A 17,638-nucleotide genomic window follows, 5' to 3' on the forward strand; every position below is an offset into this window, starting at 1 on the left:
TGAAGTTAAAAAGGGTGGGCTGTTTATTAAGGAGTGTAAACATTATTGAAGCTTTGCACCAGTATTTTGGGTCATGTATGTAAAGTTGACTCGTACGGTGCTTTCTTCAGCGTATCTAGAAAGAACTGCTCATCCTCAAGAAAGTCCCGGTCCTAATAGAGAGAGAATTTAGGTTAGTCTAAGTATGACAGTGAAGGTCACAAAAGACGTGCATTAACGTACCTAAATGATATTGTAATACGCTGCATATTATGTACAGCATATACTACAATGTACATGCTATCTATACAGGTGCATATCCAGTCACTGCCACTTCATCAGGAACACATGTATACCTGCTCATTCAGGGAAGCTGTAGCCTAGTGGTTAAGGTATTGGATTAGTAATCACAAGGTTGCTGGTTCAGGCCCCACCACTACCAGGTTGCCACTGTTGGGCCCTTTGCTTGCTTAGTCTGTCACAACTGTAAACTGCTTTGGATAAAAATGTCTGCTAAATGCCCTAAGTGTAATATTCACATTAAACATCACAAACAAAATGGAGAAAAATGTTATCAGTGTGTCCTTTGGAATGGTTGTTGGTGCCAGATGCTCAGGTTTGAGTAGAATGGAAACTGGTCTGGAAATTTTACTCACTACACAAAACAGTGTGCCAATTGTGCACTGGGAAACATCCTGTTAATGAAAGAGGTCGGAGGAGAATGGGCAGACTGGTTTGAGCTGACATGAAAACTACGGTCACACAAATATCCATTCTTTACAGCCATGTTAAACAGAAAAGCATCTCAGAGTGCTTAACAACCTTTAGGACGACAACAACAGCAGATTACATCAAGATACATTCCTGTCAGCCAAGAACAGGAATCTGAGGCTACAGTGGGCACAGGTTCAGCCGAAAATGCATAAATAAAACAAATAGGTGAAAATGGTGACTTTTCCTACAACAAGTGGATAACTGAGGTGTTATAGTGTGGGGATTGTTTTCTTGGCACATATTGGGCTTCTAATACCAGTCCCATGTTATTTCAATGCCACAGCACATGCAAACGTATCGCTACTAATATTAAATGAAAAAACCCAAGCCTGGCCTCAGTGATTTTGGATATAATGTGCTGTAAAATAAAGGACCAATGTCAAAAGTTACAGTACACTGTTGATATAAAAAACCTTCTGAAACTAAATTCTTGGATGGCCCAAGTTTAAATCTCAGTGGTGCAAACAGCCTGGCCGGGCACTTATCAGACACAAATGGCCATGTCTGAGGTAGGTTTGTTTGTTTGTTTGTTTATTAGGATTTTAACGTCATGTTTTACACTTTTGGTTACATTCATGACAGGAACGGTAGATACTCATTACACAAGATTAATCAGTTCACAAGGTCATATAGAACACAGTCATGGACAATTTAGTATCTGTAATTCACCTCACTTGCATGTCTTTGGACTGTGGGAGGAAACCGGAGCACCCGGAGGGGAGAACATGCAAACTCCACACAGAAAGGACCCGGACAGCCCCATCTGGGGATCAAACCCAGGACCTTCTTGCTGTGAGGCGACAGTGCTACCCACCGAGCCACCGTGTCAACCGTCTGAGGTAGGTAAAGCCAGATGATGAATCTCCTTGTCACTGCCAGTGACTCCTATAGCGTCTGGCACAAGCAGTGAAGGAATACAGAGAGCAACAAAAGCACTTGTGTGTTCATGTAAAATGAATCAGCAACATGGGGTGCAACTATTAAATAATTCAGAAATTATATACCACGTTGCCAAAAGTATTTGGACACCTAAGCATAAGCTTGTTGGACGTCCCATTTAAAAAACCAATGACCTCTATGTGATCCTTTCAGCTATAACAGCAGCCACTCTTCTCACAAGAATGTCTGTGGGAATTTGTGCCTATTCTACCAAAAGAACATTTGTATGACTGGCCACTGAAAGCCTTAGTTGATGTTCCAGAGCTGTTGAGTGGTGATGAGGTCAGGGCTCTGTTCAGGACACTGGAGTTTCTTTAAACCAAGATTTTCTTTATTTCTTTATAGAGTTTACTTTGTACAAAGGGACACAATCATGCTAGAACATAAAAGGACCTTCCCTATACTGTTGCTGTGACATTTAGAGCATATACAGTACTTCCCTTTAAATAACTGATTTATTACACTTGTTAGCAATTGCAGTGGCTGAAACACATGAATTTAATAATTAGAAGGGGTGTCCCAATACTTTTGTCCATAATACTTTTGTGGGATGTTACCTTCTCAGCTGTGTGGCGTAGCAAAGCGATTGTGGCCTGTAGTTTGGGAGAAATAGCACTGGACACCGGTGGAGGAGGAAGAACCGCTGTGCTGCTAAACACTGGAGAGAAACCTTACAGAAAGAAGGTGAACAATTAGCACTGTTCCATTCAGTATAATTAAATATTTCATTTCATTTTCATTAATATGAATCTACAGGGAAACACTGGGCACAGGACAGGAATACCCTAGACAGGACACCCATCTATTGCAGGGCTTTGGCCATCCTCCCCCTCGGATATAGCTAATCACATTTATTTAGGCACCCGATCGAATAATAGCACCGCTGAGATTCAAACCCGAATCTCAGCAAAGGTGGGCTAGTGTAATAGACTGCTGTGCCACTCGAGCACATGACCAAATATTTGTAGTGGCAAAACAGCTTTCCACGGGAAATGGTCTGAAGTTTTAATATAATGCACCAAATCTTTTAGACAGTCTTGCAATTTTATTTGTAGACCTGACAGGTACATTCACTTGTACTAGAAGCCCAATATGTGCCGAGAAAACTATCCCCACCATATAACGCCACAGTTATCCACCAGTCACCAGTTTCACCAGGTTTTGTTTTATTTATTCATTTTTTTGATAAATCCTGTGCCCACTGTAGCATTGGCTTTCTGTCCTTGACTGACAGAAATGTATCTTGATGTGATCTGCTGTTGTAGTCCATTTGCCTCCTAATTATATTATTACTACTATTGCGCTTTCCGTACTTAATTTGGCACTGTGTCAGGAAACCAACAGATGGAAAGGGCATGTGGTGATCCATTCTCCTTGGTCAGATTGGAGGTTGTGCAAAAGGCAGTGGATTCACAATCGGTAATTGGAAAGTCAAACAAGCTTCATATTATGGACTTTGTCCCTGCTTTTAAATGAGGAAAGATTTGTGGTGACAAGATTGTGTGACCACAACATAAGTATATTTGGAGGAGACAACATAAGGCACTTTAACCCAACAACACTGTACATACTGCTCAATACTCCTACTGGTAATCGCCACATTACTTTGCTCTTAATTCACATCAAGTTAAACTTTTCTCAACTTTTTTGCACCACTGACTCCGCCAGCAGGTCACTTTGTTGTGTCGCCATGTGTTGTGCCATGTTCCATACAAGTGTTATTCATTTACCTAAACTCTGTGTTAGTAAAGGATCAACAGGAGGAGGTACGGGATTAATGGGAAGGCCGGATCTCATTCTCTCCACCTCTCTACGATGATCTGTCATCCTCATCCGCTCCTGATGGAGAGAAACAGTGAACAAACCACACTGGAGCAGAGTCTGTGTGAAACGTACTGATTGTGATAGTGAGCCCTTAGCAACGTGTACAGTTTGCTTTATGTTTTCTTCCACACTAGTTTTCAGAGACCTTGATCAAATAAGATCTTCGAATGGGTGAAAACCAAAAAGAAACAAAACTTTCAGTCCATATCGACATTCACTGGTCAGCAAAAATGTATGAATGGTGAGGATGGAGCTTTTACTCTCCTCTCACTTAGCTTAGATCAGTGGACACACATTTTCTTTTACATTATTAATATTTTTACATCTGATAATAATATTGTGTACTGTAAAGGTAAAATGCATCAAATCCTTGAATTTGCCTAGTAAGAAACATTGATTTAAACTGCTGGATTATTCGCTGATGCATTCTCATGTTTTCAATGAGAGACAGGTTAGGACTGCAGGCAGGCCAGTCTAGCACCTGCACTCTCTTACTGTGAAGACGCACTGAGGTAACACGTGTGGAACGTGACTCGTTATCATCTTACTGAAATGTGTCTGTACCCCTCAACATCAATGGTACCAAGGCAGTTTACAAATGAGTTTTTAATTTGCTTTTACCCCCTGTCCTGATAATTTTGGTAATAAGTGAATAAGTGAATTCTAGAGCTGATTTTCTAAACCAAATACACCATTCCACCAACCATATATCCATCCCACCGGTCTTGAGGTGGGGAATTATGAACATCTTCATTTGCCTTGCACCTTATTAAAGCCTTAAGTTCATGAATATAATCATAAATTAGTAAGACCTGCTGTAGGCTGTGTTCCTGCTTCCTGAGTCGATCCATCTCTGTGTGGATGGTGCGCAGTCGAGTCTGGTGTCCGACCTCCACCTGCCTGGCCTCCTGCACTGCCCGCTCACCCTCCTCATACCTCTCACAAGCCAGCTGCACAGAATTACATGGCACAAGATAAAACACATGGCTACATCATGTAGCATGGTAGCACAACATGTATGGAGGATAACGCTATGTTCTCTGTATTCTTCCACAACCATTTAGCATTTATTTATTTATTAGGATTTTAACCTCATGTTTTACACACTTTGGTTACATTCATGACAGGTAGTAACTGGTTACACAAGATTCATTAGTTCAAGTTTTAACATCAAACACAGTGACGGACAATTTTGTATCTCCAATTCACCTCACTTGCACATCTTTGGACTGTGGGAGGAAACTGAAACTCATGAAGGAAACCCCACACAGAAAGAACCCAAACCGCTCCACCAGGGAATCAAACCCAGGACATTCTTGCTGTGAGACAACAGTGCTACCCACCGAGCCGTCCGTACAACCATTTATGGGAAGGTCATTTCCGCGACCCTTCCCTCAGACACAGCCAACCCCATCCACATCAAACCTCCAAGCATTTACCTGGCTCAGGTTCTCCACCTCCTGAGCTCGGTTTTTTAGTCGTAAAGCCGATGCACTCAGTCGTTCCTTCTCTCTCTGTAGATCATCCCTGAGCTTCTCCAGGTTCTCTCGCTCCTTCTGAGCAGCGTCCTCTCTCTGCTTCAGCTCTGCAGCTTTCAGCTTTAGATCAGCCTGCTCCTAAAACACACACACACACCTTTTTACACTTAATGCCTCTGTAAACACTGAGCTTACCTTTAATAAATCAGCAAAATTACAAAGTATGTGATTATACACGAGACATCTAAGGGTTCCTGTAGGTATCAGCATGTCCTTTAACTTCTGTACTGCAAGGTGGATTGTCCTGTAGTGCATCCTGGTGCCCTCTCTTCCCCGGCTAAACAATGAGCACATGCCCGATGATGCTCTTAGATTGTGACACATAAATTCATAAAAAGATCTGCAAATCAAGCCACAGTAGCTCTTCTGTTGGTCCGTACACCTGGCAGCAATGAGTCTTGGCTGCTCAACAACCTGTCGGCAGTTTGTGGCTTGTCTTTTCTTGGAACGCTGCCTGTGACACTTCTTGCTGTTTCGAAATGGCCAGAACGATTCAGCTCTTATTAAAGTCACTCAGGTGACTCAGGTGAACAGATCTGCTGCATTCAACACATCACTACAAGGAACCACCATCAGCCCGACGTTTATAGATCCCTGATCATCACATGTGCAATGACTGTGAAATAAGCCTCGCTGTGATCGTTTTTGGGGGTGGTTTTAATATTTTGACTAATCTGTGTATCTGGTGTAGTTTGGGTTTGTAATGCGTCTTCATTCTTCTTAACAGCCCATTTTTAAAATGATTCCATAATGATTTATTTATAAATGATTCATTACTACAGATTCATTATTCGGCTACCAACAGAACCTTACCAGAGGAACCTTGCGATTTGTCGTCCTATTAATGGACTTAGTGCACCATAAAATTATAGCATCTGAGTACACGTAAAATTAGTTTAAAAATCATTTCAGGTGAATTACCATCTCTATAAGCTATTCTTCAACTGGGGTTGAATCAAGAGGCTGAGCTCGAATTATCAAATCAAATTTATCTGAATTTGAAGACATTATGGATCAGTGTTCTGTTCAAGGGTCCTGTAATGAGCCATAGAGTCCATGAACACACCTTCAAAACACTACAGACCCTTTACTTTAATTACAATAAGACTTTGCTTTTTTATGTAAAGGCAAAGCCCAGGAAAAGGTTTCGTACTGCAACACCTTCAAACAAGTTTGTTGGCATCACTTTGCCGAAGCTTGGTGACCCCGAAATGCTAAAATTTTTTGCAAATCTTTCACAGTGATTTTTGGATAAATAATGCCTCTTCACCTTCTGGAAAGATTCAATCTCACAGATGGCTTGACAACATCTAAGGACCCTTTAGAATAAGCTAAAATCCTCACTAATCTTCTTAGGAAGCTGCTGTGACCCTCACCAGCAGCAGCAGATGGAATATGAGATGAAATCGTTTCCTTGCTGTTGTTTCAGTAATGATTATTACGTAACACAAGTCATTTACCTCGAATAGAAGATTGCGAATGCTAAGCACAGGGTTCCAGATGTTCCAGATTTCGTCTGAGTGTGTGTACCTGTGCTATGCTGAAGATGTGACCTTCTCGGTCCACGTCTCTCTCCTTGCGTAGTTTGTCCTGAGCGTGGAAGTGTGACCACTCAGCCGCCAGCTTCCTCCTCTCCTCTGCACAGCGCTGCATTACTGACTGCTGCTCCTCCAATAGTGAGTTCTAATACACACACACCTGATTACAATTATTACTGTTATTGTTTAATTATTATTGTTATTTCTGTTGTCAAGATGTATATTAAAGATCATTGCAGCATTGTGCTGTATAAAGAAACACCAAAGAGGCCAAACAGACATCAGTTTAATAAAGCTGACTTGTTTAGGTACTGAACTGCTCCTCAGGATTTAGAGGAGGAGGGTTAATCCTCGCCCAGGCCACTCTGCTCCCCTAACCCTCAACTGCTTAAATCATGTTCTTTCACAGCTGTAGACTGTGTAGAATAAAAACATGCACTGGCTTTAAATTATATTATAATATACCATATTACAAACCACATTTCCAGAAAATTTGGGATGTTGTGTAAAATGCAGTGAAAATAATTTGTGATTGTTAATTCTCTTGAATCTTTATTTAACTGATAATGTTTTCACTTATCAGCTTCATTGTATGTTTGTAAATATAAACAAAAATTTTAAATTTGATGCCTGAAACACACACAAATAACAATACTTTATAAGCAGGTGAATTTGTAACAGGTGAGGGAATCATGAGGATCCACCAAAAGATCAGTCTTTGGGTCATGGCCCACCACTTTGTGCCAAACTTTGTAAAAGAGGTGTTAATCAGTTCAAAAAGAACATTTCCCAATTCATTATTGACAATTTAACAATTTAGCTCTTTCACCATCTACTGTTCATAATATTGTTGAAACTCGACGTCCTTTGTGAAGAAATTTGTTCCCTTAAACACAACGTTTTCCTTACATTCAACATCCTCGGTCTTCTTTTTTTTATTTTTTATTATGTATTTAATTTCAAATTTACAATGAACAGCCGCTTTGTTCAGCGCTCGACTTGAGCGGTGCAGTAAAATGTCATCAGTGTGAATATGAGACGAATCTGCATTTGTGTGGAATAACCTTCAAATGCACTCTGAAAGCTCCTCATGTATCTGTGTTTATCTGGATTTTCCTCACTGTCTCACTTTTAAACTTGTGTTACAGCTCTGAGAAATTGTGGGAATCAGCTTTTGTATCGTAAAAAAAAGATAATAATAAAGCTTAACATGGATTAAAGTACTAAAAGAATGACATAAAAACACTAAACTTCTCCTAATTATTACTGCTCATAAGTTCTCTCCACTAATGATATTCCTCGCTTGCTGTTTTAGTACAAAATTCAACGTCTTTTAAAATCAGCGCCACTCCCAGAACCAACTGACATTAAGTTTTAAGGTACCGTGTTTTGGAAAACCATTCTCACTTGATTCAGAGCAAGTATGTAACTTTTGACCCACCAATGTAATACAGCAGTGATAGAAATGACAGCAGTGTACTTTCCCTCTTTGAGGATTCTGAAAGGTGTAGATGGAAACTCTGAAGAACAGTTTTTATATGAAAGCTACCAGCTATGCTGTGTTTGAGACCTTAGCTCTGTCCAGCTCCTCTCTCTCCAGGGTGAAGTGTTGAGTCATGGTGCGTCTCTCCTCCTCCAGACCTCGCAATGCTGACTCAGCTTTAGCCTGTTCTCCGGTTGCTCGCCAGCGCTCCTGGACACATACAAAAGGGCCACATCTCAGCCTAATGGTCTCCAGCTAAGAATTTGACATGTTAAAGTTGACAAAGTTAAAGTTGACATAAATCAGATGTTTTAAAGTTTTTGGCCAGTGAGCCCATTGCGTGTTTTAAAAACTTTACTTTGTGACCCCACTCTAAGCCCTTCCATTCACAGTCTTTTCTATTACAGTCAGCTCTTGTAAGAAATGCAGGTTGCTTTTTACAGGTCTGTCCGGCAACACTAAAACCACCAATCATGTTCACTATATAAACAAAAGTATTAGGACACCCCTTCTAATTTTTGATTTTTTGAGTTTCAGCCACAACAATTGCTAACAGGTGTAATAAATCAATATATAATATATATATATATATATATATATATATATATATATATATATATATATATATAGGAAAGGAAAATTATAAGCTTCCAACTTTGCAGCAACATTTTAGGGAGGGCCCTTTCCTAAAGGATGATTTCTAGCATGACTGTGCCCCTGTACACAAAGCAAGCTCTATAAAGACATTAAAAAAAGCTTGATTGAAAGAAACTCCAGTGTCCTGCACAGTGCCCTGACCTCAGCACCAGTGAACAGCTCTGGAATGAACTGGAACATCAACTGAGGCTTACTTGACCATCATCAGTGCCCAGCCATACAAATGCTCTTTTGACTAAATGGGAACATATTTTAATGTCTTGTGAGAAGCCTTCTCAGAAGAGTGGCTGTTGTTCAAGCTAATGGTCAGGTGTCCAAATACTTTTGCATATTTGATATACTATAGTGTAGCTCCTATAGACACTGTAGACGTAAACATACAGACCTGTTGAAGCTGCCTCTGTTGCTCGGCCAGCTGTGTGTCCATCCTGGCTATGACCTCCTTGAGTCGGCTTCTCTCCTCGGCCATGTCCCTCTGCTGCTGAGTCAGACGCTCCTGCAGCACTGACACACACACACCAACACATTTCAATACACAATAACCTCAAACCATGCTCGTTTTTAACACTGTTGGAAGGAAACTGTCAGAGCATTAGGTGTGTGGTACCTCGCAGTTGTTCGTCTCTTTGTCGTGCCCCAAGCTCCAGGCCCTGAGTGGTGCTTTCATGAGTGCTCTCTATACGAGATGAGAGATCACCCAACCTGTGAGAGAACTGCTCCATCTGCTCTATAATCACTGTTAGAGACCTACACACACACACAAACATGTCACACACTTCTCTTATGAGGACTACACACTAGCTGCATTCTCTAAAACAGTGGTCCCCAACCACCAGGCCACGGACTGAGTATTGCAAATGACGGTGGCCTTAAATGTACACCGATCCGGCATAACATTATGACCACCTTCCTAATATTGTGTTGGTCCCCCTTTTGCTGCCAAAATAGCCCTGCAACTGTGATGCACTGTGTATTCTGACACCTTTCTATCAGAACCAGCACTAACTTCTTCAGCAATCTAAGCTAAAGTAGCTCGTCTGTTGGATCGGTCCACATGGGCCAGCCTTCACCCCCCACATCCATCCATAAGCCTTGGCCGCCCATGACCCTGTCGCCGGTTTACCACTGTTCCTTCTTTGGACCATCTTTGATAGATTCTGACCACTGCAGACAGGGACACACCCCACAAGAGCTGCAGTTTTGGAGATGCTCTGACCCAGTCGTCTAGCCATCACAATTTGGCTCTTGTCAAAGTCGCTCAAATCCTCACGTTTGTCCATTTTTCCTGCTTCTAACATCAGCTTTGAGGATAAAATGTTCACTTGCTGCCTAATATATCCCACCTACTAACATGCCGTAATGAAGAGATAATCAGTGTTATTCACTTCACCTCTCAGTGCTCATAATGTTATGCCTCGTCGGTGTATGTTTCAGTCAACTTCAAACCTGCCAGCATTTTGGATTAAAATCCAGGCAGAATATCCAGAGATTGCTACAAAAGCAATGAAAACAGCTTCCATTTCCAACATGCTATCTTTGTGAAGCAGGAGTTTCTGCAGTGATGGCAACCAAAACAAAGTTACAGAGTAGACTGGACATAAGGAACACAGTTTGGGTGGTGTTGTCTCGTTGCAGCGAATAAAGCTCAGGGTCCATCATTGGTGAGTGGTATTGTTATGAATTTTGTGTTGTTTTTTTCTGGCTTGTTGTTTAATTTTATTTTAAATCCTCCCGCCCCCGCCGGTCTGTGAAATTATATCTTATATGAAACCGGTCCGTGGTGGGGACCGCTGCTCTAAAACGTGTCAAGTTACCAACTCCTTCTTCTCACTTCTCACAGAAACCTTTTTCAACACGTATGGAGAGACACACTGTGCTCTCTGTATTCCCCTTTGCAGCAGCTTCCGCTCCAGTGTACAGCAGCTGACCTGGCTGGTGGCACCTCAAAGACTCAAACTGGTTTTTTTTCTCCCCATTGTTATCTCAGTTTAGTCATATCCAATGTCTGTTGCACTGCTATCATATGCCATAAAGGTTTTACAAACTAAACTATGACTAAGAGTTCAAGGTGTTGGTTTGTGCTGGACAAACATATCAGACCTATGGAGGCCCCAACTCAACCTACAGGACTTAAAGGATCTGCTGCTAATGTCTTGGTGCCAGATACAACAGCACAAGTCCATGCCTCAACCGGTCAGGGCTGTTTTGATAGAATAAGGGGCACCTACACAATATAAATCAGGTGGTTTTAATGTAATGGCTGATCAGTATGAATGCAGCAATACCTGGTCTGTGAGGTAGCACTGGTTACTGCGTCTATCTCCTCGTCCTTTAGTCTCCTGAGTCTGTGGACCTGCTCCTCGTGATCTTTCTTCATCTCCAGGATGGACTTTCTATATACAGAACACACACAGTCATCCACGTGTTACTTATTTTATCCCCGCCAGGTTCTTGCAGCGTAATTTTGTGCTGGATTTTCTCTAAATGAGCATTCTTTGTTCCTTCTTTTGAGGGCGAGGCACTGCAGTAAAATAGCAGACATATGTGATATCTGATAATCCATATGTGATATCCAGATAAACATGTATCTGTGTTTATCTGGATTTTCCTCACTGTTTCACTTTTAAACTTGTGTTACAGCTCGAGGTTCTGAGAAATTGTAAGAATCAGCTTTTCTGAGAGTCTAAAACGCTTATCGTTAAAAAAAGCTTAATGTGGATTAATGTACTAAAAGAACGAGACAGGACAATAATTAAGGAACTTCTCTTAATTATTACTGCTCATAAGTTATCTCCACTAATGAAATTCCTCACTCAATGTTTTAATACAATAAGTCACGTTAAGTTTTGTGCGCCGCCACACTCCATAGGAAATAACGCTCATGTGAATGCGCCTCTACTGAATGGAAAACAGTACTCCAAGATCAAGCATCTCCACGATTAAGAGCCATAAGGAAACAATAGAGAAATAAAAGTAAAGTGCAGGTTTGATTGTAATTACACCAATCAGCCATAACATGAAAACCACCTCGTTTCTACACTCACTGTCCATTTTATCAGCTCCACTTACCATATAGACGCTCTACAATTAGTTTCTCTGCATGCTTTCTTAGCCCCCTTTCATGCTGTTCTTCAATGGTCAGGACTCTCCCAGGACCACCACAGAGCAGGTATTATTTAGGTGGTGGATGATTCTCAGCACTGCAGTGACACTGACATGGTGGTGGTGTGTTAGTGTGTGTTGTGCTGGTTTGAGTGGATATGACACAGCAGCACTGATGGAGTTTTTAAACACCTCACTGTCACTGCTGGACTGAGAATAGTCCACCAACCAAAAATATCCAGCCAACAGCACCCCGTAGGCAGCACTGCTGTGTCTGATTCACTCATACCAGCACAACACACACTAACACACCACCACCACAATGTCAGTGTCACTGCAGTGCTGAGAATAATCCACCACGCAAATAATACCTACTTTGTGGTGGTCCTGTGGGGGTCCTGACCATTGAAGAACAGGGTGAAAGCAGGCTAAAAAGATATGTAGAGAAACAGATGGACTACAGTCAGTAATTGTAGAACTACAAAGTGCTTTTATATGATAAGTGGAGCTGATAAAATGAACACTGTGTAGAAACAAGGAGGTGGTTTTAATGTTATGGCTGATCAGTGTACATTGATTTTAACTGTTTTTTAATTGTATTTTTATATATTTATATACAGTGTATCAAAAAAGTGAGTACACCCCTCACATTTCTGCAAATATTTCATTATATCTTTTCATGGGACAACACTAACTTGGATATAACTTAGAGTAGTCAGTGTACAACTTGTATAGCAGTGTAGATTTACTGTCTTCTGAAAATAACTCAACACACAGCCATTAATGTCTAAATAGCTGGCAACATAAGTGACTACACCCCACAGTGAACATGTCCAAATTGTGCCCAAATGTGTCGTTGTCCCTCCCTGGTGTCATGTGTCAAGGTCCCAGGTGTAAATGGGGAGCAGGGCTGTTAAATTTGGTGTTTTGGGTACAATTCTCTCATACTGGCCACTGGATATTCAACATGGCACCTCATGGCAAAGAACTCTCTGAGGATGTGAGAAATAGAATTGTTGCTCTCCACAAAGATGGCCTGGGCTATAAAAAGATTGCTAACACCCTGAAACTGAGCTACAGCATGGTGGCCAAGGTCATACAGCGGTGGTAGCATCATGGTCTTTGGCTGCATGAGTGTTGCTGGCACTGGGGAGCTGCAGTTCATTGAGGGAAACATGAATTCCAACATGTACTGTGACATTCTGAAACAGAGCATGATCCCCTCCCTTCGAAAACTGGGCCTCATGGCAGTTTTCCAACAGGATAACGACCCCAAACACAACCTCCAAGATGACAACTGCCTTGCTGAGGAAGCTGAAGGTAAAGGTGATGGACTAAACCCAATTGAGCACCTGTGGCGCATCCTCAAGTGGAAGGTGGAGGAGTTCAAGGTGTCTAACATCCACCAGCTCCGTGATGTCATCATGGAGGAGTGGAAGAGGATTCCAGTAGCAACCTGTGCAGCTCTGGTGAATTCCATGCCCAGGAGGGTTAAGGCAGTGCTGGATAATAATGGTGGTCACACAAAATATTGACACTTTGGGCACAATTTGGACATGTTCACTGTGGGGTGTACTCACTTATGTTGCCAGCTATTTAGACATTAATGGCTGTGTGTTGAGTTATTTTCAGAAGACAGTAAATCTACACTGCTATACAAGTTGTACGCTGACTACTCTAAGTTATATCCAAGTTTCATGTCTATAGTGTTGTCCCATGAAAAGATATAATAAAATATTTGCAGAAATATGAGGGGTGTACTCACTTTTGTGATACACTGTATATATATATATATATATATATATATATATATATATATATATATAAATATATATATATATATATATATATATATATATATATACTGTATATATTTGTGTTATTTTCAGTGTATAAGTGTCAAATACACTTATAAGACTAAAATATATGCAGTTCCACAAGTTCCGCATTAACAGGTTTCCCAAACATCCTTATGGGAAAAAATACCTTGAAACTCAAACTCAACTTTTTTTCCTATTGTAAAAATAGAAACATCATCTCTCTTTATTAACTCATAAAGATGTCACTGCACTCGATACGTCTCAGTTTCATCTGTTGTTTTTTTATGCACAACCGAAGTTGACAGCATAAACACGAGTACCTCTGGAGTTCTCTGAGTCTCTCCACTTCTCGGTCTCTCTCCTGCTGGCACTGTGCCAGCCTGCGTTGGTACTGCTCCTGAAGCTCCGCCCTCTCCTTCTGCATTAGCGCCATCGCCGCCTCCAGCCTCTCAGACAGCTCCTGGCTCTCCATCCGTGCCCGTGTCTCCCGCTGAGCTGCACACTCCTCCAGGAGCTTCACTCGAGATCTGAGGACGAGATCAGATGACTGAGCCTCCATAAAGTATAAACAGATTCAAAAACTGAGCAAAGTTTTTGGTGTCCAGTATGTATGTGTGAGTGTTACCTGTGTGCACTCTCCATCAGCTCTGTGTCCTGTTTGTGTCTCTGCTGGACACTGTCCAGGAGCATCTGGAGCTGATCCTTCTCCAGCTGGAGACTCCTCACCTGCACACAAGTGCAACACAAACCCCATTTACCTTTCACACCCAAAACCCCGGCAAACACCGGGTTACCCTTCATGTGTGTGGTGTTAAAACTGCAGCCTCTTTATTGAAAAAAAATACACTATATGGCCAAAAGTATTTGGTGATCTTTTTAGCTAGATCAAATAGATCCAGAGTGGATGCTGTTTCAACATGTGCAGTAGATTCAGAAAGTATTCAGACCTCACATGTTATTGTGGTGTGAGTTTGATCAATTTTAACTTAATACCTCTTGACTCCAGATGGAATTTGGAGCTCTTACCTCCCTGGCCAAGGCCTTTCTTGACCAGATGCCCAATTTGGCTGGATGGCCTAATCCAGGAAGATTCAAGATTGTGCAAAGCTTCTTCTATATAAAAACACTATAGTGGAATTCTGCGCCCTGTGTGTGTGTACCTGTCCCTCCAGCTGCATAATCTTGACCTGTAGTGCAGTCACATCTCCACTGGGTGGCGCTGCATCTCTCTGCTTCTGTACTGATCCCGGATCAAGCTGTGCTCCCAAACCCCACAGCTGAGCCTGAGCCAGCTACACACACAAACACACAACAAACAAGAGCACACACACAACAACGTTACTGTGTTTATTTCACTGCTGAATTATACGTGACATAAACACTATACGATCGAAAGTATGAGGACACCTAACCATGAGCTTGCTGAGCTTGTTCCAAAACCGTGGGCATATAATTGGAGCCCTACCTGGGATTATAATAGTCTCCACTACTGTGGGAAGACTTTCCACAAGATTTAGGAGTGTGCCTCTGGGAATTTGTGCCCATTCAGAGGCAGACCTCCCTGCTTAAGTGCCCTCTCTGTTTATTTGGTGCACCAAAGTTGGAAAAGAGGACTTCAAACTAACTGTAACAAACTGAACTAACATACAACTACCAATACTCTGAGAAGATTTAAGAGTGTGCCTCTGGGAATTTGTGCCCATTTGGAAAGAGACTTGCCCTCTTTGCTTAAGCACTCTCTGTCTGTTTATTTGGTACATTAGAGTTTGAAAGGAAGCGTGCACACTTACTGTAATGAACCACACTAACAGACTACTCCCACTACTCTGGGAAGGGCTTTTTACAAGATTTAAGAGTGTGCCTCTGGGAATTTCTGCCCATTTAGAGGCAGACCTCCCTGCTTAAGCTCTCACTGTCCGTTAATTTGGTACATTAGAGTTGGAAAGTTAGCGTGCACACTTACCGTAAGGAACCGCACTAACAGACAACTCCCACTACACTGGAAGGCTTTCAACAAGATTTAAGAGTGTGCCTCTGGGTATTTGTGCCCAAGCAGGGAGGTCCACCTCTGAATAAGTGCTCTGTGTCCGTTTATTTGGTGCACCAGAGTTGAAAAAGAAGCGTGCACACTTACTGTAATGAACCACACTAACAGACTACTCCCACTACTCTGAGAAGGCTTTCCACAAAATTTAAGAGTGTGCCTCTGGGAATTTGTGCCCATTCAGAGGCAGACCTCCCTGCTTAAGCTCTCTCTCTCCATTTATTTGGTACATTAGAGTTGGTAAGGAAGCGTGCACACTAACTGTAACAAACCACATTAACAGACTACTCCCACTCTCATTACTCTGGGAAGGCTTTCCACAAGATTTAAGAGTGTGCCTCTGGGAATTTGTGCTCTTTTGAAAAGAGACCTCTCTGCTTAAGCGCACCAGAATTGGAAAGGAAGCGTGCACACTTACTGTAACAAACCACACTAACAGACTACTCCCACTCTCATTATTCTGGGAAGGGCTTTCCACAAGATTTAAGAGTGTGCCTCTGGGAATTTGTGCCCGTTCAGAGGCAGACCTCCCTGCTTAAGCGCTCTCTATTTATTTGGTGCACCAGAGTTGGAAAGGAAGTGTGCACCTTTACTGTAATGAACCGCACTAACAGACTACTCCCACTCTCACTACTCTGGGAAGGCTTTCTACAAGACTTAGGAGTGTGCCTCTGGGAATTTCTGCCAGATTAGAGTGAGACCCCCTACTTAAGTGCTCTCCGTTTATTTGGTACACCAGAATTGAAAAGGAGTGCACATTTACTGTAATGAACTGCACTAACAGACTACTGTACTCCCACTTCCACTACTCTGGGAAGATTTAAGAGTGTGCCTCTGGGAATTTGTGCCCGTTCAGAGGAAGACCTCCCTGCTTAAGCACTCTCTGTCCATTTCTTTGGTGCACCAGAGTTGGAAAGGAAGCGTTCACACTAACTGTAACGAACCGCACTAACAGACAACTCCCACTACTCTGGGAAGGCTTTCCACAAGATTTAAGAGTGTGCCTCTGGGAATTTCTGCCCATTTAGAGCCAGACCTCCCTGCTTAAGCTCTCTCTGTCCATTTATTTGGTACATTAGAGTTTGAAAGAAAGCGTGCACACTTACTGTGACAAACCACACTAACAGACTACTCTGGGAATGCTTTTCACAAGATATAAGAGTGTGCCTCTGGGAATCTGTGCCCATTTGGAGGGTATAGACGCAGGATAAAAAGTCCTGGCTTGCAATTATTATCCAATTCATTCCAAAGGTGCTTGGTAAGGTTGATGCCCTCCAGATCCAAGCATAAGCACAGTAATGTTGAGACAGGGAAGCCCAAAACATAAGTAATAGGTATGGCTGAAAAAGCTGCATTTAATAATTAATTTAATAAACTTTTGGCCATCTAGTGTTAGTACTCAGAGGAGTGTGTGTACCTGCTGCTGCAGTAGGAGTTGCTGAAGACCATCAGTACTGAGTGATACCTGCTGGGCAGGAGCAGCTCTCACTCCTATAGGGTTCTGCTGGAACTCTGAAATATGAGAGTTTGAGAGAACTTAATTTCAGTTCAGAACCAGGTGCTGAATGTGATCCAGTCTTTGCGTGTAGATATACCGTGTGCTTGAGGGGCTTCTGTGCTAGAGTTTGGGGCCAGCGGGGGGCTCTGCGGTTTGCCAGAGACAACCAGAGACTCACTGCTGTGCACAGAGACCAAAAAGACAGAATACTGATATAATCGTATTTCTCTTTGCACCAGACATAATTTTTTTCATCAGGTATTGCATGGTGTGCCCATCAATCTACTCCTTCATGCATGTGCCCACCCACACATTCCTTCAACTATTTCTCCTTCTTTCCATCCATCCATGTATGCACTCATCCATCCACATCAAATCCTCTATGTATGCAACCACAAATCCATCCCATCATTCTTCTCCGTGCATGCGCTGAGCTATCCAT

General features: G+C 42.1%; 1 protein-coding gene across 2 annotated transcripts in view; it reads right to left on the reverse strand.

Moving 5' to 3' along the window:
- LOC134309243 (fas-binding factor 1 homolog) overlaps positions 1-17,638 on the reverse strand; it is a 33,437-nt gene continuing 15,799 nt past the window's right edge. For both annotated transcript variants that reach the window (XM_062990893.1, XM_062990892.1), the window contains 15 exons: positions 17,294-17,376; positions 17,116-17,210; positions 14,815-14,946; positions 14,280-14,380; positions 13,975-14,181; positions 11,018-11,125; positions 9,340-9,479; positions 9,118-9,236; positions 8,163-8,285; positions 6,585-6,737; positions 4,956-5,132; positions 4,329-4,466; positions 3,423-3,531; positions 2,250-2,362; positions 1-152 (listed from right to left, as the gene is read on the reverse strand). In XM_062990893.1, the coding sequence (XP_062846963.1) occupies positions 72-152; positions 2,250-2,362; positions 3,423-3,531; positions 4,329-4,466; positions 4,956-5,132; positions 6,585-6,737; positions 8,163-8,285; positions 9,118-9,236; positions 9,340-9,479; positions 11,018-11,125; positions 13,975-14,181; positions 14,280-14,380; positions 14,815-14,946; positions 17,116-17,210; positions 17,294-17,376 (1,879 nt within the window). In that variant the 3' untranslated portion in view covers positions 1-71. The remainder of the gene's footprint in view (positions 153-2,249; positions 2,363-3,422; positions 3,532-4,328; positions 4,467-4,955; positions 5,133-6,584; positions 6,738-8,162; positions 8,286-9,117; positions 9,237-9,339; positions 9,480-11,017; positions 11,126-13,974; positions 14,182-14,279; positions 14,381-14,814; positions 14,947-17,115; positions 17,211-17,293; positions 17,377-17,638) is intronic.

Source organism: Trichomycterus rosablanca, chromosome 2, assembly GCF_030014385.1.
Source record: "Trichomycterus rosablanca isolate fTriRos1 chromosome 2, fTriRos1.hap1, whole genome shotgun sequence".
Classification (NCBI taxonomy): Eukaryota; Metazoa; Chordata; class Actinopteri; order Siluriformes; family Trichomycteridae; genus Trichomycterus; species Trichomycterus rosablanca.